The 26,722-nt window shown below is 54.0% G+C and overlaps 1 protein-coding gene across 3 annotated transcripts in view; it reads right to left on the reverse strand.

Annotated features, from left to right (window-relative positions):
- Positions 1 to 443: 443 nt before the first annotated feature.
- Positions 444 to 26,722, reverse strand: part of CAMK2A (calcium/calmodulin dependent protein kinase II alpha) — a 65,926-nt gene continuing 39,647 nt past the window's right edge. Inside the window, exons 12-19 of one of the 3 annotated variants that reach the window (XM_036847235.1) lie at positions 25,554 to 25,596; positions 22,994 to 23,034; positions 18,261 to 18,293; positions 17,255 to 17,303; positions 10,624 to 10,699; positions 7,871 to 7,965; positions 3,883 to 4,111; positions 444 to 3,619 (exon numbers count right to left, since the gene is read on the reverse strand). In XM_036847235.1, coding sequence (XP_036703130.1) covers positions 3,616 to 3,619; positions 3,883 to 4,111; positions 7,871 to 7,965; positions 10,624 to 10,699; positions 17,255 to 17,303; positions 18,261 to 18,293; positions 22,994 to 23,034; positions 25,554 to 25,596 — 570 coding nt within the window. In that variant the 3' untranslated portion in view covers positions 444 to 3,615. Of the gene's footprint in view, positions 3,620 to 3,878; positions 4,112 to 7,870; positions 7,966 to 10,623; positions 10,700 to 17,254; positions 17,304 to 18,260; positions 18,294 to 22,993; positions 23,035 to 25,553; positions 25,597 to 26,722 lie in introns of those variants that run through there. The other 2 variants (XM_036847236.1, XM_036847237.1) reach the window with 2 other exon arrangements.

Below are 26,722 nucleotides of genomic sequence, written 5' to 3' on the forward strand. Positions count from 1 at the left end.
CCAAACCCCTCTCCAGAGGCTCTGAGGCCTGGGGGCTTGCCTGTGAGGTTGAGCGGGAGGAAAGAGAATGGGTGGGGAGGGACTTCTTCTGGAACAACCTCCTCATTATACAAGGAAACCAAGGCCCGGAGGAGAAAAGCCTTGCCCCAGGCCCCTGAGGGAGACTCTGCTATTGGCCACTGGAGGCAACTCACGCCTACCCATTGCTCTTGTTAAGCGCACTCCACGTGCCTGAGAGGAAGCCAGCCCCATCCCAGGCTCTAAGGCTGGGGCACGTGGTCCAGGCATAATCCCACAGTGATTGGCTCAGACTTAAGCACGTGACCAAGTTAGTCCCATCAGAATGAAGACCTGGGCCTTCATTTTGCAAATGCCAAGAACTAGAACAGGAAACTGACAAACTCTCCCAGTGCCCTGCTTGACCAAGACAGAGAGACAGCCAGTGCACAGAAGTTTGTAGCTATTTATTGCACTGAAAACACCAAGAATAAAACAGACACCCCTTCTTCCCCCCAACCCCGCAATAGCAGAAAGTTTGAGCAGTGGTCATTCAAGTTCACAGCCACATATTTTAAAAAAGGAAGAACGGAAACAAAACCCCAAACAAATAGTAACAAAGAAACCAGCACAGGGAGTCTGGCAAATACATCCCCAAAAGGGTCTCCCTTTGACGGGAGACAGGAGGCCAGGGGTCAGGATCAGCGCTTGCTGGGCGCACACCCGGGAGAATGCTTTCCCGTTAATGTGTTTGCATGCTGGAGCCTAGGACTCGTCTTAGGTCTGGATTTTTTGCATCTGCAGGATGTTTGACTGTCTGGTGGGGTTGGGCTCTGGGCCGCGCTCTGTCTGCCAGTCTCCCCTGCCTGCTGCTTTGGGATCACACCGGTGCCCTGTGGTCCACACCGGCTGGCTGCACACCCACAGGCTTGGCCTTCGCAGTGGGGCCATCTTGGCCTGGGGTAGGGACCGGCCTCCACTTCTCTGGCACCCAGAGAGGGGCACAGTGGACAGGAGGTGCGTCAGCAGATGAAAGGCAGGACATTGGTGTCCTCCAGCTCAGCTCCCTCTGGTGGGGAACCGAGGGGAGAGCGGGGAAAGGACTTTCCCAAGGTCACACGGCAAGTCTGGTCAGAGCTGGGAATGGAATCCTAATAACCCCCAAACTGTGGCTCTTTCCCCCGCAGTCCTCTGCTGATTAGCAGAGGACAGGCACCAAAGAGGGGGATGAGGGGCAGGTGGGGGAGGGAGGGGGGACTGGCCAGGCCCAGAAAAGAACAGGAGTCCAGCCAGTGACTCACACTGTCAATTCTCATGGGCGTATTGGGCTTCACCTCACCATCCTGTTTGATTCCCCATCAGCCCTGCCACATAGGCTGGGCGGGAATATTTAACCCCTTTAATGGAGGGGGAAACTGAGGCTGAAGGAAGGACCAGACTTTGCCTTGGTAATGGCAGCAACCCCTCACCTTTGGCTTGGGGATGGCTATGGGAGCTGGCAGATCGCAAGGGAGGCAGGCGGTTTGGCTGCTGGAGCGCCGGGGTCACTGGGCCTTACTGGGAAGCCCTCTGGACCTGGGGCAGGCCAAATGCCCGCTCGGGCCTCGGCAGCAGGGTCTCTGCCAAGGATAGAGGCCAGTGATCGACCAGTTTGGAGACCAGGAGAGCTGGGCAGCCTCTCTCCTGGCCTACGGCCCCCACCCAGCCTGCCTCACCTGTCCCGCGGGCAGGAACTCTTGAGAATGGGCCCAGCAGACAGCTCATGATTGGGGAAAACTCAGGAAGTCCTGGGTCACATCCCCACCAGTCCTGCTCCACTCGACACCCAGGATTCCCCAGAGGTTTGGGGGAATCAGAGACTCCTCCAAATCTTTGGGGATGTGGCTCTTCCTCCCCTAAAATCCTCCAGAGGGGAAAGTATCTCATCTTGGCAAAACACGGCCACACAGAGGCCAAAAGCACAGAGAGGCAGCAACATAATTCCGAGTCGGACACTGAGAATACAACCTCTATTTTTTTTTTTTTTTTTTTGTCCAAAACATGTAGGTTGGTTTTGCTGAGTGTTTTTTCTTCTTTTCTTTCTTTTTTTTTTTTTAACATACTTACTGCATATAAAGTCATGCAAAGAAAACAGTGCAGACAGTAGATCCTGGTGGAGGTACCAAGGCATTCCACATCAGAGTCAATCCCAAGGGAAGAGGGAAAGAGAAAGGAAGAAAGAGATGCAAACCCACAGCTGCAGGAGGAGGTGTGAAGAGGAGAAATCCCAGTGCTCTTTTTGGACCCACATGAAGACACATGCTCGTGAACCCCCCAGAGCTAGGTGGCAGGCGCTGAGGGGGATGCGCAGTTGTGGGGGATGAAATCCTGGGAAGCATGGTAGTAAGGACCCCAGTTTGGGAGGCAAGCAAGGTAAAGCCCAGGTACTGCCACCCTGACAGCTTCCCCCACTATCTCTGCCCTGATTTGCTGTTTCTTCATCAGCACTAACACCTGATGCTTCTCCAGTCCGCAAGGGAACCTGGGGACTGAAATGTCAAAATGTCAGAGAGATCCTTCCAGCGGGGGCTGAGTCCATCTCAGCCCCAGATAACCACAAGTGACAAAGTCCATCTCAGCGATGACCAAAAAAAAAAAAAAAAACAAAAGACCAAGAACAGAAAAAAATACCCCTCAGCCCTCTTCCCATCTCCCTTCCCAACCCAGCCCTTCTCACCAATTTGAGAGGTCTAGTTATTACATAAATATCCATTAACTCAAAATCCATTTACGAAACACGCAGAAGTTTGGCTATAAAAAGGCATGCGGTCCAAGTAGAAGTGATACCTAAACGCTGTTTTCTTTTGCCCCCCAAAAGCAATCAGATTCTCTCCCTTGGATGCGATGAAGCTGGAATTCTCAGGGCCTGATGGAAGGGTGGAATGGGCAGTTAGTGTTGGAAGTAAACATCAGCAGAAGGAGGAAGGAAAGAAGTGGGGGAACCCTGAGAGGATCGCGCTCCCCACACTGAGGGAGGAGGGTCGGCTGGAGAGCAGGAGGGCAGGACAGGATGGGAGAAGAGTTAGGAAGGCAGTTTGAGGTGGGAGGCTCCTGGCATCTGCTCCTCTCTCCCCCTCTCCCCTGGGGGAGGTTGGCTCGGGGGACTGGGCATTCTTCTGCCCTTCCCTAGAGGACCCCGGAAGAGGCGAGATCAGGGAGAGGATCTGGCGGATGCCACATTCCTCCCAGCTCCGCCCTTCCTCCCCAGCCCCTGGATGAATACACAGCTGGGCACTGTGGCTTATGGCCAAGGCAACACCAGGCCAATGACAGCTGGCGGCGGTGCGGGGGTGGGGGGGTGTCCTCGGGTCCAGCACCCAGGGCACGTGGGCCTGAGGAAGCCCTGCCCTGGCAGGAGACGGGTGGTGACGGGGAGATGTCGCCATTTGCTCTGAAGTCATGATGGCTTTTGCGAACAGGCAGGTTTTCTTGACACAGGTATGAAGGTGACGGTGATGGTGGTGGTGATGGGATGATGTGATTGGGGGAATTCCAGCAAAATCCAAATGGGAGAACCAGCAGCCACATTCCACGGACGAACGGTGGATCTCTGCGGTACAGTGCCCCCAGCCTGGTCCTTCAGCTGAAAGACATGGTATGTGCGGTGCGTAACGTGGGTGCTTCTGAGGGCAACCCCCTTGCCCACCTCCTTGCATGGAGTTCAAGCTGCCTCCTGTGGGTCCCCCCAGCTCTTCCCTCTCACCCCCTGGGACCTCCAGGCCTGATCTCTTCCCTGTGGTCTTCCCAGCCGCCAGGTTCCCCAACGTGTACCATCTCCAGACCGGCACCACCCCCGTTCCTTTAGATTGTCCTGAATGACAGATGGCAGGAAGGAGGGGCTCTTACTGGGGCAGGACGGAGGGCGCCCCAGATCTGTGGAAGTGGACGATCTGCCATTTGCCATCCCGGCGATGCCAGACGCGGGTCTCTTCCGACTGGGCCGTGCGGGGGATGCCGCCTGCATCCAGGTACTGCGTGATGCGGATGTAGGCGATGCAGGCCGCCTCGTCACCCATCAGGTGAATGTGGGGATTCAGGATGGTGGTGTGCACAGGCTTGCTGTTCCGGGACCACACTGCAGGCGGGGATGGGAGGGGGCAGAGGGGTCGCACCTGGGGGCCTCCTGCCTCGCTTCCTTCACTTCCCCAATTCTCAGCAACCCTCTCGGCAGAGGCACCTCTGCCTGCCTCGCTTCCCGAAGAGTGGGGCTCTGTGACAGGGCTCAGCTCCCTGGGAGTCAAAGCAGAACTTGTAGATGACAAGCTCATATCCCAGCTGAGATACAGTGGACTTCAAGACAAGCTGAATTCTTCAAATGCAGGGGAATGGAATTTTCGACTCATAGTATCTCAGACACGCAGGTGAATGGAGAATCAGGTGAGCTTACACCAGAGACTCAACCCAGATCCCTGTAGAGACCAGGAGAGTACATAAACAAGGAGGCTGAACTGGGTATAAGATGCTAAATGACAACGGACCCTTTGTCTCTGGGTCAGGGGGACAATAGGGAGTGATGGAGACTGTGGTGAATAGGGCACCATGTCCCTTCTATGGAGGTGCCCTGCACACAGCTTCCCTGGTGTTTGCTATGTAAGTGGGACCCATGTTGCCACACCTGATTTTTCAAGAGAATCTAGAAATCTGGATTTTTATGTCGAATGCCTCATTTTTAATCATTGGCATCAAATTCAAATTTAAAACATCATACAGACCACATGAAACATGTGTAGTCCAGCTATGGCTTGTGGGTCCCTCATTTGCCACCTCTATTCTCAACATGTAGAATGATGGAAACCTGAAGAATATTAAAATTGTATAATCTTAGAATCTTGGAATTATAAGGATGGTGCTGGTGGTGATGGGGTGAAGTCATGGAACTTTTCAGAGTTAGAGGGCAATGCATAGCTCTTGTAATCATGATAGAACTGACAAAAGTACCAGAAACCAGCTCTCTCTATGTGAAATATTACTATTATTATTATCATCGTCATCACTATCATCATCATCATCATCTTGGTTCTAGGAACTCTCAATATTTTCATCAAGATAGAAAACAAAAGCACAGAAAGACAATGACCTAGGGAGGGTCTGGACAGGGATCACCAGGACCTTGGGCTTCAGAGGAACCCTCATGCCATTCCTTAGTGTAGCCCGAATGTATCCGAATCCATGGAGAGCTGATTTAAAATATAGACTGCCCAGACCCACCCTTGGAGATGCCAGTTCAGGAATCTATAATACTAAAAAGCTCCCTCTCCCTCCCCCATCCTCTGATTCTGATGCCCAGACAGGTTTGTGAGCCACTGATTTCCTGAAAAATATTTAAAAAAATTTTTTTTCCAGGACTTCAGAAAGCATCCAATAGTATCCACCCCTAAATATTACAATCACACTATACCCAGGCTTTGAATAAATGACTCAAAATCACTGAGCCTTAGATATGCAGTCTAAGAGACTTTTACAGTTCTGGGCTCTTGGCCAGAAAGAGTGCAGAGCTTTTGTGTTATAGGCTTGGGGGTGACCTCAAGGTCAGAGGTCACTCCATGGCCCTCCCACAAAATGCAAGGCGGCCTCCATAAGCAGCCTTGACAGCATCTGGGGCTGGAGGCACTCAACACCGTCTAGTTCAATGCATCCATTTAGCAGACCTGGAAACTGAGGTCCAGAGAAGCAATCGGACTTGTCCAAAGCTAGGCCAGTTTCTGAAACAAATGCAGTAGAACCTAAAGGAAGTCAGTCTCGAGGTGGGTCTAAATTAGGACAATCTAGAACAATCTCCAAAGGGACAAACAGAGCTTAGCATTGTTGAGGGCACTGGGCCTTACTGTTGTCTGCCAGGGCTAGGGTCCTGAGGGTCATTTGTAAAGCAATGGCCACCCTAATGTGGTATCTTTTGAACAGACTCTAGGCTTCCATTTTCTACCCTCATGGATAGAATGGGAGAAAGGGCCAGGTCCTCCAGCAGGAAAAAGCAGGCAGGAGGGTGGGACTTGCCCCAGGGCAGGCAGTTACTCTGGGTCTTGGTCTTGTGGGTCCTTTGATGTGACCAGGTGTCCAAGCCCAGAGTCCAGGGGGCTGGTGCTGTGATGGGGCTTGCTGCCAGGATGCAGACCAAGGTCTAGCACAGCCATCTGTGTTTTTTTTTCCCTTTTGCCATCCCTCAGTCTTCAGAGCCAGTTCATCCTGGTCTCTGCTCTGCTCTGTGGGGATTGTGGAATTCTCTGGGGAACCAGTGCCCCACCCCCACCCCAGGACAGACGAGTATAGAGGTGGCCATGGTGATCAGCTAGGGAGCTCCAGGGTGATGGGGACGGTGGGGACCAGCCACCTCTCCTCACACTCTATCTCCATTGCTAGCCTTAGAAAATCACAGTTTGATTTGTCAAAGGAAAATGCAACTTCCTTCTTCACGGCTTTTTGGGGATACTCTTAAGCCCTCGTACTCTGCAAGATCCCATCAGACTGCATGCAGGCGGGAGAGGAGTGTCCATCTAGGGGACACTAATGCCCGGGTGAGGGGGGAGCACGGGGAAGGAAGGAGGCACTGGAGAGAATCAGGACCGGGTTCTGCCACCAACTTTCTGGGTTCCTTTGGACAAGTCATTCCCTTCTCTGGACCTCTGTACAATGAAGAGTTGGACTAGATCCAACTTCAGTTGCTTAAGTACCACCTTTATTTTTTTTACCATCTACCTGTACTTACTTTATGAAAATATTTCCTTAAATTGATTCACTTTATTAATTTATATGAATTTATTCTAAAAGAAAACTTTCTAGTACAATCATTAATGAATAATCAGTCTCATAGAATACAATTTTAATAATAAGTCCAGTTAAAATGAAATCAAGTTATGTAATCCTAGCTCCACGCTCTTGCCTGCAAGGGATCTGAGCCTGAGACCACTCTCTTTTTGATAATGAGGTGAGTTAGAAAGCATTCGGTGCTTAAGACAGACTAGCGTTAAACTGAGCCTTTCCTCTAGGCGGAGCCAGATGTACTGAAAGAGAATTTAGAAAGGGACAAACTTTCTCACTGTGTGAACCAATGCTGTTTCAACTGGTGTCCACACGCACTGGAAATCACCTAGCATAGCCTTGGTGGTACGTGCCTTCCCTCTGGGGGACCCTGGATGTGCCACTTCTCAGGGCCTCCCTCCGGGTCCTGAGCTGCAGGAGTCTAACCTGTGTGTGCTTTGGTTCGTCCCTGTCTGACCCCTGGCCAAGGTGAGACACAGACACAGGCAGAAAGCGCCCTAGGTCAGGCCCAGCCTCAGCCCCCTGACAGCCCCGGGTTGCAAAGCTGCCAGGGTCTCTCCTGCAAAGGAGAGGCCCGGGAAGGACAGACATGCGGACAGAGACCTAGACAAACAGGCAGGGCACAGCAGTGTGAGCTTGGTCCTCTCCTTCCCCAGACTGCCCACCCACGGGGGCACCTGCACAGCAACAACCCATGCGCCAGCTTGCGACCAGCTGGGCAGCTGGGGTGGCTGCAGGCATTCAGGTGACTGTAACTTAGGGGTGTGCCCTGGTGGGAAGGCTCCTTTATCTGTAGAAAGGGAAGAAAGGTCTTCCCCAGGCCCTACCAGAGTCATGGGCAGGGGAGGGCTGGGAGGGCTTGTCACGCTTATCCCAAGTCCCCATCCGCAGCCACTGGGGTCGGACGGTCCAGGGTTAGGAGAGGGAGCCAAGATGGTACCAACCCCTGTCCACACAGGACCTTCCTCTTCGCTGCCTCCTGAGCTGCCCCTCACCCTGCCCGTCACCCTGCTGTGCCATCTGGCAGGACACAGAAAAGAGCAGACAACAGGCAGCCCAGAGGGAAGGGATTGCTCACGGTTTTCAAAATAGAATCGATGGAAGTCCAGGCCCTCGACCAGGTTCCCTAGGGCCTCGGGTTCGAAGGCTGTCATCCCGGGGTCACACATCTTCCTGGGGGGAGGAAGTCAGAGGAAAGATGGGCTAGGGTGGCCTCTCGGGCGCCCCCCTCTAAATGCCAGGGGCCTGGACCCCGGGAAGGCAAGCCTGTGAAATAAAAGTGACTGCACCCACCTCACAGGATCAGTGAGGTTGGCGGATGGGACAGGGCTGGTCCAGTTACAGTGTGGGCACTGCTGACTGCCTAGTGCCACTGAGAACTGGGAAGCCTGGGTCCAGGTCGTGGCTCTGTCACTTACAGGTTATGAGACCCCCAGCAAGGGGCTTAACCTCTCTAAGCAAGAGAACCATGAATGTCGTGCATTGTGCGCTGCCCCAGGGCGCCGGCGGGGATAATTCAGCCTGTACACTCCTCTCCAAATTACACCCCCCGCCCAGGGCAGCAGATCCATCCAGAGAGGGCTTTTCCTAAATGGTCTTCCTTGGGCGGGGAGACATTTTCCTTCACTAAAGTGAAGCAACTTCTGTTCACCAAGCAGGTGTGTCCCTGGAGGGAGTGCGTTTTGCTACTTTAAACAAAGTTGCCCTATTGTTGGCAGCAGCCCTCCTGGTGAGCCACACTTTCCTCTTCTGTAAGATGAGGAAAACAGCATTCCAAGAAGTGACGCCTGGGAGGAAGGAGCACAGGGCATGGCCGGGGAGGCCCACTGCTCTGCATTTTCGGCTCAGTGCTCCCACCCAGGTCTGTTTTCTGGGAGACCCTGACAGCCAGACGGAGGAAGGAAAAAACTGTCTCCCCCACCCCTAGGTCTCTGGGATCTTCTGTAACACAACATGGACCCCTGTGATGATGACAATGAAGCCAGGGACAGGAAGCACCCCAGGCCAAGCAAAGATCCTGACACGGGGAGGGACTGAAGACAGTGGAGGAGGGCATTGGGCCAGCATCGTCTGAACTGGATGCCGTAGGGAGTGCAGGGCGCTCTGCCCTTGCTCTGCCCTGACTGCCCTGTCTCTGTGACTCCAGACAACTCGCTTCTCCACTCAGGACCTCAGATTCTCCAGATGGATTAGCCAGGAGCTGGGGGGTTGTGCTCAGACCATATGGGATGCTCGGGACCCTTCCAGATCCAGAATCCTCTAAGGCTGGGGGTCTGAGCCCTGACCGTCTGGAAGACTAAGCAGCCCCCGGCCAAGAGGAGCCCTTCTCCAGAGGGTCTCTGGGTGTCCCTGCCTCTGAAGGGACTCAGAGACCCTCTGCTCCAATTCCATTGTACGTGTAGGGAAACTGAGGCTCAGTGAGACGAAGGGGCTTATCCAGGGTGACGCAGGGCCAGACTCAGCGCCATATGCCCCAGAGGTCATGGCAAGTGGTCAGAACCTAGATTGGGCTGCAGATGCCAGAGGAAGTGACATCACAGAGGTGAGAGGTTTGGGGTCCATAGGAGCCACTTCTCTTTCCCTCTCTCCCTGGCTGTGTCCTTCCAGAGCCACGCTCGGGCTCTCCCATCGCTGACTTAATTCTTTCTAGGACTGGATGCAAAACCCGTTCAACAGTGCATTTCCATGCTTTTATGCAACCCTCAGGGGCACACGTGCACACACACCCGTGCACACCCCTTGTGCACGCAGTCACAAACGTGCGTGTGTGGGCAAGTGCATCACACTCACATGTACAAGTGGCCTCCGTCTCACACCTGCATCTTCCAAGATCCTTGTTCCTCCAGAGATAATCAGTAGATGGCTGGGGCTTTGCCATCCGCTGCTGCTGAAACCCTCCCACAGTTAGGATGTGCCTGGACTGCCAAGCCTTTGAGAGACAAACTTCAGCTCCTGGACATAGTGGTGACCAAGATCAGGCTGCCCGAGGAGCAAAGCCCAGCCCAGTTATTCCCATCTCACCTGAACCCAATAGGCAAAGGTCATTCTGCCCTTAGTTGGCAGATTTTGTCCACCAAAAAGCATATGTGGGGTCTTCGGGCCCAGGCCTTGTTAGCTCTGGCCAAGATGTTGAGGCCTCAGCCCAGAATCCTGGCTCTCCTGGGGGCCAGCGGAAGGCCTGCTTCCAGGGCAGACCAGCAAGGCTGAGGGTGGCCACCAGGGGGCGCTCCAGCCCAGCCTTTGCACACAGCTGCCCCTCCAGCAGCTGATCAGGTGTGTAGGGGATGTCTCATACCACCTGTTTCATATCATGCTATTTTTGTGCACTCTGCCTTATCCCCAGAGGATTTAAGATTCCTTCTGGAGGTTCTTTTGCTCACCCCTACTCACTGGAGGTACAAACGCTATGGGTTCCTGCCTGCTCCTGCCCATCTGAGGTCAGAGGAGGTCCAGGGTGAGGCCCCAGGTCCATGTGGCAGGACTGGGGAGGGGCCTGCTTCCCTCCCCTCCTTCCCAGCTCATCTCCTGAGGAGGCCCATGCTGTGGTGGAGACCCACCCGCTCTGTCCTTGGGGAAGCAAAAGAGTTTTGTTGGAGTTCCTCCTGGGGAACAAGATAGGAGCAGGACTGAGATATAGACAAGTATTGTGAACAGAAAGCTTAATGAGAGCGTAAAGTCTGAAGGCAAACCAGAAATATGCGTTCAGCCTGATTCACAGCACATGCAGAGTGAGTAAATGAGGGTCAGAGACAAGGACCCCTAAAGGTAGCCATCAGCAACCCCTGATCAACAATCCAGGCGGGACATGCAGAATGGACCCAGCCGACTCACGTGTAGGACTCAAAATCTCCATTGCTTATGGCTTCAATCAGCTGTTCTGTCACTTTTATAATTTCTTGTTTCCGCACTGTAAGGCAGGAGGGAACACAGAGAAATAATAGCGGTAGTGAGTGGGATGCAGCACCAACCACAGTTTCCTGAGCCCCTAACATGCACCAGACCCTGTCCTGGCACCTGAGGGCCTCAGAGAGATTGTCTCGTTTATCCTCACACTGTCCCTGGGTATCATTACTCCCATTTCATGGAAGAAGAAACTGAGGCCCAGAAAGGTGAAAAAGTGTGAAAGTTCCCTCAACTACAATGGGCAGAGCCAGTGTCTTAGTTGGCAGCCTCTGCCTCCAAACAGCATGCATGATTCTGGCTCTAGGCCTGATTTGAACCCAGGTCTTGATTCCAAAATATGCTTCTCCATTACCTTGTTTTGCCACCTGAATCCAAGCAAGGTCACCTGTGGAGGTTGTCACCAGCAGCCACAAACCAGGGGCTCCCTCATGGTCCAAACTGGGGCCACTAAGGAAGGGCTTAGGGCTTACTCATCCCTTAGGTCTGAGTCAGTTTTTGTTCCATTTGGGTGCCTATAGGAATCAGACACTGAGCCTTCCAGAACTTTCTAGGCAGAATGAATCCCAGCTGCTGACACCTGGCCTCCCCCTGTCCGCCACTGAAACACTACGAACAACTGCTGTCTTCCTGGTAGAGGATTAGACATCAGTTTTCTTATTAGGTGTGTGATGTTCTGAGTCCCAGTTTTCCCATCTGTAAAATGGGGACACCATCACCTCTCATACGTTCAGTGCTGAACAAGTTGTGTAAAGAACCCAGGCTTCAGTACCAGACAGGCTTCTTCTAAATCCCAGCCCAGGTCTTTACAAGCTGTGCAACCGTGGGGCACAAGGTTGTTTTCTGGTCCATCGTATGGAGATGACAATGCCCTCGTCCCGGAGTTGTTATGAGCATGGGATGAGATGATGTGCCTGAGGCACTTGGACCAGAGCCTGGCACATAGTAGGTACACACTGTAAGTGCCGCCTTCTGTATCCTCCCACACTCATTACTGCATCTGCTCCTCACAGCCTGGGGGGTAGGGGGAGGCAAGGCCAGTTTCCCCCCATCTGACACATGAGGAGACCGAGCCTCAGCAATGAAGGAATTTGAAGCCAGATGTTCTGGCTCCCGGCAGGGCTATCCTCCCAGAAGCCTCAGGCGGTTTCCCAGGGCCAGGCCTGCTTCCCTTCCTCCCCCAAGGCTCAAGCTTAACCTCCAAGCCGGTCAGTGAGCTGGCCTGCTGGAGCAGCCTCAGGTGAGATGGATAGACATGTTGCCCGTTTCTCAGGCAGGGAGCATGGCAGGGAGACGGCTCCTGGAGGAGGCCTTGTCCCTGCCCCTTTCCTCACCAACTGCAGGTGCCATCCCATCCCCCCCTCACACTGGGGAGCTCACCTCAGGCCCAGAGGACAAAGAATCACAGGACACCCAGGCCGCAAGAACTCTTGGGGACCAGGGACTCAGCCTGCTTATCCAACATTGGGGAAACAGAAGCTTGGTAAGGGGTGTGACTCGCCCAAGGACATAGAACATTTTGGGTGCAGAGTTTGGCTCCCAGCCCAGGACATTTTCCACAGGACCCAGGAGCTCCAACGCGTTCCGTGATGTGTTGGGCCCACGTGCTTGTCTCTTCCCCAGCTCAAATATGAGCTCCATGGAGGCTCGCTGATCCCTGGAGCCTGGAGCAGGCCTGGCCAGGCGTTCGTTATGGAGTGAGTGACTGCGCCAGTGCTCAAGCCGCGAATCTTTGAAGCCCCCCCAGCACAATTTCATGTGGTCCTCACCTCCCGGTCAGAGACAAGCTCCAGTCACCGTGGAGGCGACAGGTGAAATAGTCTGCTCCAGTGGACCAACCGCCCCGAGCAGACTGTGCAGCTCCAAAGCCCATCTCCCTCTCCCCCAACCACCTGCCCCGCAGGGCAGGGCCCGGTGCCCAGCGCAGCTCTTGGCACGTGGTGGGCACTCAGTAGCCGTAACATCACTGAAGTTACCATCTCCAATGTCAGTCACCACAGTGAGCCACTAACTCTTTATCTCCTGGCTCTGCGAAGAATCACCAGGGCTGGGAACGGGTCTGTCTTAGACCATGAGGTCAGCCGGGTGACTCTGGGGTCTTGCCTGGGGCTGAGACGGAGGCAGCTTGAATGAAAGAACGAGCGGATGGACCAAATCAGGGTCTGGGGCTGCTGGCCTTGCCCTGTTCCCTGGAATTGCCCAAGTTGCCTTGTGCCCTCTGTCCCTAGGAGCCCAACAGCCCGGCCTCCTGGTCAACTCTGCCCTCCTTCATGGAAGCTGGGGATTGAGGATGGGGAGAAACCCACCTCCACCAGGAGACACCTTGTTCCAGCTGCTCCCACATGAAATCAGGGTGATGATCCAGAGCGAATCCACATGCTTTAAGAACTATCCACGGCTTTAAGAACCCTTCCCACTTGACATTCCTCGAGCCCGTGCTTAACGCTCTGTCTCCCGTGGGCCGCTTCTCACCACCATCTCAGAGAGGCTAGTCAAGTGGTCAATGGCATGGATTCTGGAGCCAGACCCCCTGAGTTTGGATCCTGGCTCTGCTACTTAGTAACTGTGTGCCCTTGGGCAAGATACTTCCTCCTACCTCAGTTTCCCATATGTATAATGGAGCTACTAATAGTACTTACCTCATAGGGTGGTTCTGAGGATGGAGTTAAGAATATATCAATAAAAATAACTAACACACATATGGTCCTCACTCAGAACCAGCTACTGTTCCAAGCCCTTTATATCAACTCACTTATGTAAATAATGATGCATTATGTAAAGCACTGAGAGCGGTGCCTGGCACTCCATAAGCAAGGGCTGTGATTATCATCACTGGAAAGCTCTGAATTGGAAGTTCTCCCTGAGGACAGTCTCTAGCCTCTAGCCCGGGCAGGGACACTTCCCAGCAGCCTGATATATGATGGTTCAGTTTTGGTTGGAACTGTGGGGCTTGCAGCCTGCCAGGTAGGCCACCGCACTACTGGACAGCTTTTGCCATTTGCATCCACCTCCTTCTTTCAAGTTGCAATCTCCCCCTAAAAGCCCCTAGTTATATTTCTGGTCTGCCTTCTGGGATCCTTCAGTGTGTACCTGCTTCTCCAGACTCTGTGCCTTCCCCCACCAGTCTTTTCTTCTCAGGGCTGAAGGCCTCCCGCATGTGGCTTGCAGGATCTGGCTCAAGCTGGCCATCTATTTTCGAGGGTACTTAAGCTGTTTATTTGCCTCTCTGAGTGTGAGCACACAATCCCTGATGTGGCTTGAATATTGCAGAATATCAGGTCTAGGGTAGCACTCTCTATCCCCTCCCCAATTCTGGACACTACACCTCTATTAATGTAGCCTGAGACAGTGCCTAACTTGGCCTCCAGCCACTCAGGACACCAAGTTTGCCAACAATTGAAACCTAGCAGGCAGGACTCTCCCTAGCTTCATTCTCTGGGGCCAAAGATCTGGGGGTCTGGTGCTCCTTAAATCGGGAGAAATTCACTCTGGTTCTGAGCCCCTCCCATGCCCTTGGCAGACCTATTGCTATACGAAAGATTCATCTAGCAGCTGCTCAGTGCCACCCTCTGGCATTTCTCATCTGCCAGGTGTTCACCCAGGCAACCAGGAGGGCTCCGCTATAGATGGGAAAGCTGAAGCTCCAGAGAGGTTAAGGCACTCTCTCAAGGTCACACAGTATGAGGAGGCTGAGATGGGATCAGCATTCCTGACTGATATTTCCCAGAATGTCTCTGCCCAGATTCTAAGGCAGCTCTTTGGGTTGGAGAGGAAATTGAATTTTCAAGGAGCTGACCAGGAGGAGATAGGGCGGTGGGGAGGAAATCTGGCAGAACCCCGTGCAGCTCAGAGGGTGAGAGCCCTGTGTATTAAGCCTGAGGGGCTGTGAAATATTAATGTCCCTTTCTTTGCTGAGGGGAGAATGTTCCCTGGAGGATGACATTTCTAATTAACTTTAATGTTAGGTCAGAATCCACCCCACCAGCTGCTATTCTCACTTAGTAAGAAGACTTAACAAATTAACACCAGAAAATGGTTCTCTGGAAACTTTCTCTGAGGCCTGGAGAAGCTGGGGGAGGCACAGAACTCCTCTCTCCTGCCAAACAGGGGGAGAAGCTCCTGGATGGGCCAGCATCTCTTCCATCAGACATGGCCTTTTACATGTGTGGAAACTGAGGCAGGGAACGGGGTCCCAGTTTTACCATTAATAACATTGACATGCCCTTTCTCTTCTCTAGGCCTCAGCCTCCCCTCTTTATTTTATTTTATTTTTAAGTTAAATTTTATTTTTTTGGCCATGCTGCACAGCATGTGGGATCTTAGTTCCCTGACCAGGGATCAAACCCGTGCCCCCTGCAGTGGAAGTGCAGAGTCTTAACCACTGGACCGCCATGGAAGTCCCATCCTCCACTCTTTAAAAGGGGCATAAGTGAACTAAAATTCAAGACTTCGCAAATGTTCCCATCCTGATATCTCTAAAGCAGAGGATAATGATTGTAAATGTCAGGCCTCGGGGATGTAACCCAGAGCCGTCACCCCAGGTGGAAAATGTCTTTAACGGGTCACGTTTTACATTCATAGCGCACACAAATTTTACATTCTAGTCCAAACATTTCTCTGTCCGTCGAACATATAAATATTTGTCTTAAAATAATCTTTGAGTAAAAACTGATGCTCCAAGAAAACGTCATATGGCTTCCTGTCATTCAACCATAAGCTCCAGTTTGAAAGAAGAGAAATTAAGATTTATTAAACAGTGGCCACATGCCAAACACTGTGTAGGCACTTTAGACACAGCCTCTCATTTCATCTGCACAGCAGTCCTCTGAGCTTGATACTATTATCATCTCTTTACTGTTAAGGAAACTGAGGCTCAGAGAGGTTCAGTAAGTTGTCTAAGGTCACCCAGCAGATGGACTCCAGTGAAGAATCACAGAGCCAGTTTGCCTCCACAGACCCTGTCTGCTCTGAGACCAGGATTATGAGGCCACAACAAGTCTCCTCAAAAATCCCAGCACCTTACAATGAGCCTCAAATATGGTGAATGTCTCAGAAACAACCTATCTCGGCCCACCACAAACCTATGGAATCAGATTCCACTGGAGCAGGGCCAGTGGAATGGTTAATAATCATACTTGAGGGACTTAGACTGCTGACCTGATCCCAAGGGAGTTCTTCGAGATAATGCATTTTGAAGGTTGTCCCTGGTGCTTTCACAGACGCTTGATTTGCTCTAGCACCAGGCTATGGTGATGGAGTGACCATCTCCTTCCCCTGTTTTGCCCCAGCTGGGAATGACCAGAGAGGGACACACATAGGGTGGGGCTGGTCTTCCAAACACCGTGGCAGAGTCAGGAGGCAGTCAACGGCATTTAGTGTGTCAAAACTGCCTTAAATAAGCCTGAATGGCAATGGTGCAAAAATATTTATTACATAATAAAATGCTCTTTCCCCCATCATTGTATATTCTTTTAGAGGCAAATCATCTAAACTCCTGAAAATATCTCAACTGGCACAGCTGTGATCTCTCCAGGTCAATGCTGTTTTTCTAGATTTCAGAGACTCCCCAGGCATCTCTGACACACACCTGAGTGTGAGAACCCCCTCCCTTGCCGGTCTCCCTGTCCTGGGGGAAGAAGAAGGGCTGGGTACAGGCAGAACAGCAGGACGTCACTAACTCATCCAAGGATCTGGTGTCCCCTGGGTGGAAGTCAGCGCTCCATCCTCCCTCCTCCAAGCTCCAAACATCTTTCCACATGCCAAGGCCTCGTCAGCTGAGCCAGGCCCTGGAGCCACACTGCCTGGGTTCATATCCTAACTGTCCCCTTTACGAGCTCTGGGACCTTGGGCCAATTTACTCAACCCCTGAGTTTCTGGGCTGTCGAATGGGGTTAATCACAGTACCTACTTCTTAGCTTGTTGTAAAGCTCAGGTGAATATCAAGCACTTGAAACATGTCTAGCGCACAGCAAGTACCCCATAAAAGGCAGCCATTATTCCTATTACCATCCTATTATTTCCTCTCTTACTATCAGATCACCGTTATCTGGGGTCTTGTGCCCCCTTTCATCTGAGGGCTTGTGAAGACTATTAGCCACTGGCTACAGTAGCCCCTGCATTTTGGGTCGGTCTTAGGCAGTGTTTCCCATATTCCAGTTTGTTGAATTTCCTATTGATACATTTTTGCTTTCCCTTCCTTTACTATTATTACTTCAAGTTTTTAAAATCAACTTGTGTTTTTTTTTTAAATCCAAAAACACTTCAAAAGGAAAATGTATACTACTATGATACATTTATGACTTGACTATGTTAAATTAATTTTTTCTAATACATGTTAAAGTCAACACATAACTGCTACCATGAGAAAAGTCCATCCAGGCACCTCACATAGGGAAATGGCACCCCACTGTATACCCAGTCTACAAGGAGCCAAAGCGAGGCTCTTTGTAGAGAAACAGCACACAAAGTTGGCCTTGGGGTCCTTTCAGGCCAGAGACTGTCAGTGAAAGGGGCCTGCCAAGAGGCCCGGGGGCCCAGATGCTGCAGGCAAGACCCCTCCTACCTTTGGTGTCTTCATCCTCAATGGTGGTGTTGGTGCTCTCTGAAGATTCCTGCCAAAGAGAACACGGGAGGTGGTGAGGCCCGCTTGTCAAGCGGGAAGAGGTGTGGTCTGCCGGATGCTGCGGCCCCGTTGCCGTAAGCCTCATTGGCTCTGCCATCCAGATGCTGCACTGAAAACCCTGTCAGACTCCCAAGCCTAAGGAGGGGACAGGCCCAACTAAGCAGGTGGCTGGTGGCGGGGACGGGGGTGTGAATGAAGGGGTGGATGCGTGGAGAGCCCTGGCCTTTCTGGAAGGGGGTCCTGAGCCCTGTCTGCTTGAGGGAGCAGAGAGTGGGTGTGGAGGGCAGAGAGGCACATGGTGGCCACAGGATGGGGAAGGAATACACACACTGGCAGGAGAGGAAGAGAGAGACGGGGGGAGGCCCGGTGTGACAGAGGCTGGGCTTTTCAGGGGGAGAAAAACCACACAACTGAGGGAGACAGCAATGGAATCAGAAGAAGAGGGACGTGGGCCACCATGCCACCGCAGGAACCCCTAGACAGTGGCAGGGGCTGGTGGCTCCTCTGCCACCGGCAGGCCCTGGGTAGCCTCACAGAAGCTCAAGAAGGGCCTCTACGGCGCCCGCTACTTCGGCCAAACCAAGCCCCCCAGTGGCCACAACTGGCACAAACCAAGTCCTGAGCTGAGTTCCAGAGCAGAGGGCAAGGCGAAGCGAGAAGCCATGGGCTGGATGTGGGATGGGGTTCAAATCAACCTTCGCGTCCGAGGGAGTTCTCAGGTCTACCGTCAGGCTGCTGGCCTGGGTCATGGAGTTGGAGGTGTCAACAGAAACACGCCAACAACACGCACACACAACACACATATTGTCACACGAGGCACACGTACCAAGCACACCCTGAGCACCCTCTCCCCGCCCGGGTTCCCAGTGCAGCCTGCAGGAGCGAGGCAGGAGCGAGGGTTCGAGGCCCAGGATTTACCGGCGTTTGGGAGACGGCAGACACTCACCATTAACTGAACGCTGGAACTGGACTTTCTTTTCTGGAAAAACAAGGAGAAGAGATGGGACAGGAAAAGACACAGCGTGAAAACGGCAGGGAGCAGAGGAACGAACAACAGGGGAGGGTTGGAAGGAGGATGGGCCTCGGGGTCATCCTCTGTGGTCCCTTGCCGGCAATGGCATCGGGACAAGGAGTCAGGGCCACCAGCAGCAGCTGACCTGGCAGGGCCAGGCCTCTCTCAGCCTGGAGTTCTGGGGCCTCGTGCACAGCTGCCTGGGTCTCAACAATCCAACCACCAAGCTGCGGGCTAAGCCTCTCTTGGATCAGGGCTCCCCCTAGGCTAAGTTCAGATGGAGGAAGAAAATCCTGGGTCTCAGATACCAGGTGCCTAAGGCCTCCAGAACCCAAAGCTCTTGAAGGACAAAAAGGTGCTCGGGTCTGGAGATGAGGCCCAATGTCTCCTCCTAGACTCCTCCTGTGTCTCTGCTGAAAAGACCCCACTCCTGGTTTGGTTGAGTGTCATAGTCACTCAGGAAACTTGTCCAAAATATACATAACCAGGCCCCCTCTAAGGAGTTTGATAACTAGGTCTGGGCTGGGGCCTGGGCATCTTTATTTTAAACAATATCCCCAGGTGATTCCAAAGCAGAGACAGGTGTGGGGACCACTCCTCTAAGTGGCCTCAGAAGTCTTGCTTGTGCTCACAGCTTCCCAGTGACTGGCCTATTCGGCTCCTTTATGCTGATAGAGAAACTGAGGCAAAGGCAGACACACAGCTGAGCCCAGAATTCTTTGGGCCCTGCCATTCAGCCTATTCTAGCTTTGGGGGGATTTGTCATTTCCCCTGTATTATCAACTGTGGAACCAAGGGAAGGAGAGAGGAACATGTAGACTATCTTCTCCTTCTTTCAGCTCTAAGCCTGGAGTCTTAAAGACTCACACTCGTAGAAGGTTACAGGCCAAGACTGACACTTGCATTGAGCAGATAAGAACCTAGGGTCCAGAGACGGGCAGTGATCCACCCAAGGTCGTTCAGCTAGCTACTAGCAAAGCAGAGGCTGGAACCCCCAGTGCAGGCCCTCTCCTCTGTCCAGGTCTCCAGGTACCCACAGCCTGATGGCTCTTCAAAGGCTTATCCTGGAAGCACTTACATCTGAGAGGCCAGGAGGCTGCTCCCCTTGCTGCTCTGTGTGGGGAGCAGAGGGGAGACTTGAGATGCCCTCCGGGTAGGCCTTTGCCAGTGGGAGGCACTGGATATTCTCCAAGGGTCCTCAGGTCTAAGTCTGGGCTTTCTGACTCCAAGATCCAGGAGTCTCTGTGTGCCAGGAGCCTTAGATCCTGTCCTCTCCACCCACGGCCTCTGCATGGAGGTGGCTCACTGGGCATTTCCAGTGTAAGTGCTCACAGCCCCTGCCTCTGCCCCAGCTGGCCCGGGCAGTGTGACTCCTGCAAGTCAGTACCCTGCAGCCAGCCCCTCCTTCCCTGCCCTTTCCTCCTAGCGTTGGCCTCACTCCTGGCTGGAGCCGGGCCAGGCACAGTGTGTGTTGGAGGGGACAGGCCCACACAGCTCGGCTGTCAGCAGAAACCTGAGGAGCGGCATGAGGGCCAGGAGGTTCCAGGCAGGACACGAGGAGGGAACACAGAGCAGAGACTGCATCAAATTCGGACATACAGTGACAGGATGGGACATGGGGGAGAGAGGTCATGACGCACGGATGGGACACCAACAGGGGGCAGTGAGTGGGGTTGAGGGGTGGGAGCGGTCAGCCCCTCTTCATGAAAGTAGAGGCCTAGGAGTGGCTGGGACGGGGGGCATCGCTTCTTGGTAATAGAAAGACTCGATTTTCCTGAATCACAAAATGATGATGATACTAATAATAACCCTACACCGACCAGCATGTTAGTTTCATTTAAAAAGTGAACTGTCAACAAAAGTAGAGTCACATCTCTTAGAACCACGTGAAGAACATGGTTCTAAGGTTGGCAGGGATGGTAGAAACAGAGGATGGTCAAAGTTAGCCTTGAAAAGCCCTTAAAAGCCCATAAAGTACAGTATTGTGTCATATCTTGAACTCCAACCCGCCAGTTTTTCCTCCAGCGTTGGAACCGATCACTGCTTCTTCAGTTAAGCCCCAGGTGGAATCAGTGGTTTGTCTCTAGGGACCAAGCTGTATTTCCTGCTTTGGCCGAGCACATGTTGGCTACAGGAGCATCACGATGCGGCTGCACCAGGCCCACCCTGGTGGGAACCTCTCACCAGCCTCCCTGAAAACAGCTCTTCTCCTCTTACAGATGACGGAACTGATGGCCCAGGTCCCCAAGGGAGGGAACAGTGGGTCCCAGGCTCAAACCCCTGGCTTCTTGACTTGAGGTCCAGTTTCAGTCATAGTAAAAACATGAATGGACCTCCCTCCTCTTGCAGGCCGGGCTCCCCAAATCCTGGGCAAATCCCCCTGGGTTACTCCCGTCTTCCAGCTGGATGTCTCCGCTCCTCCATCCCAAGGAAGGGGAGGAGGTTGAGCTGCAGAGAAAGGGACGGGCCAGGAATAGCCTTTGAGTGTCTCTTCCTCCACACCCAGGCCACCCTGAGAAGTCACTCAGGGTCTGTCCTGCCCTACAGGAAGCAGCAGCACTTTCTTCAACTGTGCCCACTGGAAGGCCCTGCAGTGAACCGCCAGAGCCCCGCCACGCTACGAGATGCCCTTGCCCTCAGACAGCCTCCGCCTCCTGGCCTTGCCCAGAGAGGAGCCAGACTAGAGATTCGTCTCATGACCCAGCCTGAGGCAGGCCCTGACCAGGGCTTTGCCAGGGCTACACCCGAGCGCCAAGCAGACGGCGGCAGCCCTCCCTCAGACCCTCCTCCTCCACCTACCTGGGCCCCAGCCCACTAGCGCCTGTGGCCTCTGCCCCGTATCGCCCAAATATGATTTTCCCCAGGGAACCCAGTACCCCCAGTGTCTACACACTAGGGCCAGATTGAGCCCCAGCTGCTCCAAGCCTGCCCCCCTCCCCCGCAAGTTGCACATCCCTCTATCACCCTTTCAAAATGGGAGGGGAGGGGGGTGACTCATGGGTAACCCAAAACAGCAGGTAAGCCAAAACTCAATTCTGGATTCCATTACAGCATTTGGGATGGATGTGTGTTAACTTTATAAATTGGGCTGGCTTTAGATCTGTGTTTTCCAAGTATTTTCTTGAGCAAACTTCAAGAGAAATCTTACCCGAAAGCCCAACACATAAAGCAGAAAAGATAATACTACTGACTAGCATCTCATGAGCATGTATCGCACGCCAGCACCGTGCTAAGTCCTCAATACGCAGTATCTTAGTTCATCCTCACAAACAGCCCTGGGAGGTGGGAGACCCTGCTCACCCATTGCTTGAATGAGGAAACACGGGCTCAGGAGATTCAAATAATGGGCTATGAGCTCACCCAGGCTCTCTCAGCCACTGCGATAGCTGGTCCACGGAGCTGTTCTGGCTGAAGTGGGTGTGAGAAGCCCCAAAACCTCTCTGCTTGGCCTCCCCCTTCCAATCCCTCCCCATCTGCTGCCAGAGGTACCTCCCCAGAACCTCTGGGCTCCAAGGAGTTCCATTTGAAAACCACTGGCTTTGACTGATAACCAAATTAATTACATATTCCTCAAGCACCCAAGATGAGAAGGGAAAATGATTTTTTCTTGTTTGATTTTAAAGTTGAAATCTTGGAAATCATGGAGTTCACGGCCCTCCCCCCTCCCACTGTACCTATGGGGAAACTGAAGCCCCCAGAGGGCCAAGAGCAGAGAGGAGGGCCATATCCTGGCCTCAGGCAGACAGCCCAGATCCCCTCCCATGCAACCCCTGGCAGATCAAAGCCAGGGGCCTGAGACCCTAAATGCCACTACAAACCAAGCCATGAAGCCACCAGCCCACCTGGGTGGCTGTGTTTGGACAGCATCCCACACCTTCCAGTGTCCTGGGCACAGCCCAGCCCTGGGGCCCTGGCCAGGCAGGGATCTGAGCCCAGAAAAAGGCAGGGTCTCAAGAGAGGAGAATCCACAAGGCGAGCCAGTGGCAGGGGAGGAAGGAGCTGCAGAGAGTAGGGGACCAGGCAGAAAGTAGGGGACAAGGCCCCAGAGAGCAGAGGGAGAAGAGAGAGGAGGGAGGGAGGGGTCAGTGGGGTGTGGAGGAAAGCAGCTCGGGCATCAGGGGTGGGGACAGGGCAGGCCTGGGTCGGGGAGAGGAGGGGATTCTTAGCACTGAACCGGCAGGCCTTGATGGGGATGGGTACCTCTGGGTGTCAAAGCCAAGAGGATTGGCTGTCCATCCCCTGCAGGCTTTGTAGGCTGGACTGGGGCGTGCACTGGGTCAGGGGCCCATTCCAGCCAGCCTACACTCGGGAAGGAGGAGGTCACCCCTCATGACATCTCTGTCCCTTCTTTGCACCCACTCACTCACCAGTCCTCCAGAACTGCAGAAATCTCCTTTGACCGGCCCTCATGCCCACCCCAACCCCAGGCCACCTGCCTCTCCCACCCTCTTTCAATCCTCCCCTCCCCCACCGGCCCCCCACCAGTCCTGGTGGGAGGGTGGGCACCGAAGCCCAGGTCTGGGTCTGGGGATGCCAGGCTGCACGGGTGAGCACATCTGCCCAGAACAGCATCAGCAAGGCCTGGCTCTTGTCCCAGCCCTGCAAGCTGGGCCCTGTGGGCGGAAACGCTGTCAGAGGCAGGCCCTGCCGGGCTGGCCGGGACTTACCTTCACACCATCGTTCTTCTTGTTTCCTCCACTCTTCCCGCCTGCAGAGGAGAAAAAGTAGAGGGTTACCAACACCAGGCAGGGCACCAGGGCCCACAGGGTGAGGAAGAGCAACATCCACGGGCAGCGGAGGGCACAGAGCCGGAGCAGCGACGTGGGGAGACCTCCTCCCCTCGCTCCTCTTCCTTCCTGGGCGGCCCTGGGTCTGCCGGTGGCCCGCTGGGTGGGAGTGGGCCTGGGTTCTCAGCAATCTCAAGTGTGACCCTCTGGCTCCATGGGTTGAGGGAGGTGCCCAATGTGTCCCAGGACCGTGGGATTGCTGTTTCAGTCTGGGGATTCCCTCCAGATCCTGGTCACCACCCGTGCTAGTGGCGGCCAACACGGAGGCCCGGCTGCCCAGCCCGGGGCTGGATGCTCGCTCCCCGCCCCGACCCGCTCTAATTTTAGCCCCATGCTGCTGCGGAGGTCATGTGTCAGCCCTGCCTACTCACTCTGGACAGCTGCGAAGCTGCATTTTGCTGGTGATAAGAAGCAGATGCCCCCACTCTGGGGCCCACCCCTGCCAGAGCACCCATCCCCTGCAGAGGCCTCCCTACCCTCAAACTCCAGAGCCCCACACTGGGGCTGGCTGTGTCCCTGGTGGCTGGGAAAAGCAGAGCAACAGCTCTCAGGGAGGGCCCACCTGTCATTTCCCATTCCCTTCCTTCTCACCTCCTGGTCAGAGCCCTTGGAGAGGGCATCAGTCAGGAAATGGCATCAATGCCCAGCCCTGTGCAGCCTGACATCTGGCTGCTTTAAACCTCAAGCAAATGGCCTTAAGTTAAACCAGACAGTATCTATAAAGTGCTTAGCATAGCACTTGACGTGTATGCGGTAGATGCTCAGTAAATGGTAGCCACTGTAAGTCCTTTTCCTGGTGGCCTGGAGAGAGCGAGCTGGGGAGGAGGGGTGGTTACTGCACACTGATGCCCCAGAGGCTTGGAGGGATGGGGTTCATGGCTGGTCCAGCTCCCCAGTCATCCTCACATTTCCACCTATGACCCCTCTCGGGCTCTCATGCAACTTTTCCCTCTTGCAAAATTTCCCTCTTGCAAAGCAAGGCAGTGGTGGGGCCGGGGGAGTACCTCTGGATCCCAAAGCCGAGAGGAATGGCCAGCCATCATCATGGGCTTTGTGAGCTAGACCAGGATGCACAGCAGCAGGGAGGGGACTTGCCCCTCAAGCCTCCAAGGAGTCCCCTCTCAGCTCCAACCCACTATTACAGGACTGTGGGTCCCGTGAAGCCACATATTCTGATTTTCAAGGGAAGTCAGAAATCTGGGATTTTCTATGAAATCTCCTGGTTTTTAAGTGCTGGAAACTCATGCCAAAAAAAATTTTTTAAACACTGGTGCCCCCAACACATCAAGAGAGAGGGACTAACCCATGGGCTCCGTTTTGTGAGCTCTGGACTAGAGTGCCCTAGAGGCCCTTCAGTTGTTAAAAAAAGACTCTGACTGCCTGGGTGGCTCATCTTTCAGTTTAAGGAACTGCAGGATCCTTGTCTGGGGAGAGAGTGGAAAGGCAGTCCAGTGTGGTAGCGAAAGCCCGAGTCTGAAGTCGCAGGGTCTTCGCAGCCCTGGGTCTCATTCTCCCAGCTGGTTAAATGTGCAGGTGGACCCTCTCAGCGAAGCCAGGGCTGTAGCTGCCCAGAGCCGACCCCTTGCAGTGGAGCCAGCCACGTGCCGCAGCAGCTCTAGCTGCCCCAACCAGAGGGCCCCTTGGGTGAGCCTTGCTGTATCTGCTCAACTGCCCCATCCGCCGCCCCGGGCTCCCCAGAGAGAAGCCTCTCTCGGATGCTGGCGGATGCTATTCCACGGCACTCTCTAACATGCCAAGGGGAGCTTCTTGCTAAGCCCTGATGCTAATCCCCTCCCCTTCTCTCTTCAGGGCCACATGCCACAGGTCACTGGGCACTTCCCGCCTGAACCAGCCTAGGCCAAGGCCAAAGGCTCCTACCCTGGACTCCTTGGTGACCCAGCCTGGTAAGGCACTTGCTCTGGGGCTGGTCATACCTGCACTGAAAGCCTCCCTCTAACAGTGTGACCTGGAGCAAGGCAGAGTTTACCTCCCTGATCCTCTGTTTCCTCACTCAGAAAACAGGGATGGCAATCACCTTGTCACAAAGACCATGTGAGTGAAAGCATGGGCACTGCTTCGTAACTGTAGGGAACAGGAATACTGCTACTCCCTGGGCCTGGGTCAGTCCCTCCTGGACCTGTACCCTGACGTCTGTGAGGCCCTCCCCTCTGGCCAGCCCAGCCTGAGAACCCCAGCACTGCTGTGAGGTGGGGGAGCCAGACTTAACCTCTAACCCTTCCTGGTGGGCCCTTGGCTTGATGACCTTTGACCTTTATCTACTTCCGCAGGTTTGCATCAGGTGAGCTAAGTCCCCAGTCATGGGGTCCCCTACAGCCCCCCTCTCCCCAGGCCCTCTGGCCTGAGGGCACCAGATATCCCATACGGCAATGCCCCTACCTCCTGCAGGATGTATTTGGAAATCTGAGGTCCTACCACCTACCAGAGAAGTTCCTGGTGGCCAGCATAGTGGTGAGGATGGCTCCCTGCAACAGATAAGAGGAGGGGGTTTGGGGGAGAGGAGGCCAGAGGTGAGGGGGGAGAGGAGAGACAGAGAAATGGGAGGGGAGTGGGGAAGGAGAGGCAGGTGCTCCATTCAGACACAAAGCCAAAACCTTCTGCCCCTTGCCCTCCATTCCTCCATTTCTCTCACCCCACAGCCCCGAGACCATCCCCAACTCCCTGGAGAAGAGTGAGGCAGGGGTGAGCTAGGCCTTAGCTGGCACCGCTCTGGGTACACGGCCATCCTAGGAGCAGATATTAATAGATTCCACCAGCCTGGCCAGAGCTGGTGGCTGTGCTCTGGGACACCTGTCAGTGGGGCTCCTAAAGGCCAAGGAAGTTTCCTGACGGGGCAAGGACAGTAGACTCTGCACCCCTTGGTCCCCCCCTGTCTCCACCCTCTGCCTAGGGCACTCAGCTCCTCACTCCAGTACTAGTTCGCCCCTCTGTGGCTCCTGGGTTCAGAACCCTGGGTTAAAGAGGAAAAACCCTCCTCTGTCAATGAAGGGGCTGGGGACCAATGGCCCTCCTGGTTCTAATTGCTGTCTGATCTGAACACTCTCTGGGTCTGACAGTCCATGATTTTAAGACTCCCTGATTCTGACATTTTGAGACTTCTTCCGTGACAGCTCCCACTGCGGGCTTGGGGGTGAGACGCAATTCTCCTGGCATCATGCTGGCCACCACCCCGTTGGCCCATGTCCCTGTCCTGAGCCACCATGCCAGGCCTGGGAGCAGTTGGTGAGGAGCTTCCAAAGGAGCCGGGGCCTCAGCATCTGTCACTCAGCATGTTGATGGCTTTTCTGTTCCGACCAGCTGGGGACCCCTTGGGTGCTCTTCCTACCTGCTCACGGGGTCCCTGGCAAGGTCTAGGCCAGGAGATGTCACGGCCCTGAGAACACACAGACCTGCTGAGAGGCTGGCAGCTTAGGGCCCACCTGGGTCACACTGTGGCTTCCTTGGAGCCACAACCCCTGTCTAGTCCCTCAGCCATTCCTCTCCAGTGCTTGGCAGCTGGGGTCTCTCACCCCCACCATGGTCTCCTGCCCAGTCACATGTCACCCCCGGAAACCTCTCCCAGCCATGCCGAAACACTTGCAGTCCCCCTAA

Source organism: Balaenoptera musculus, chromosome 3, assembly GCF_009873245.2.
Source record: "Balaenoptera musculus isolate JJ_BM4_2016_0621 chromosome 3, mBalMus1.pri.v3, whole genome shotgun sequence".
Classification (NCBI taxonomy): Eukaryota; Metazoa; Chordata; class Mammalia; order Artiodactyla; family Balaenopteridae; genus Balaenoptera; species Balaenoptera musculus.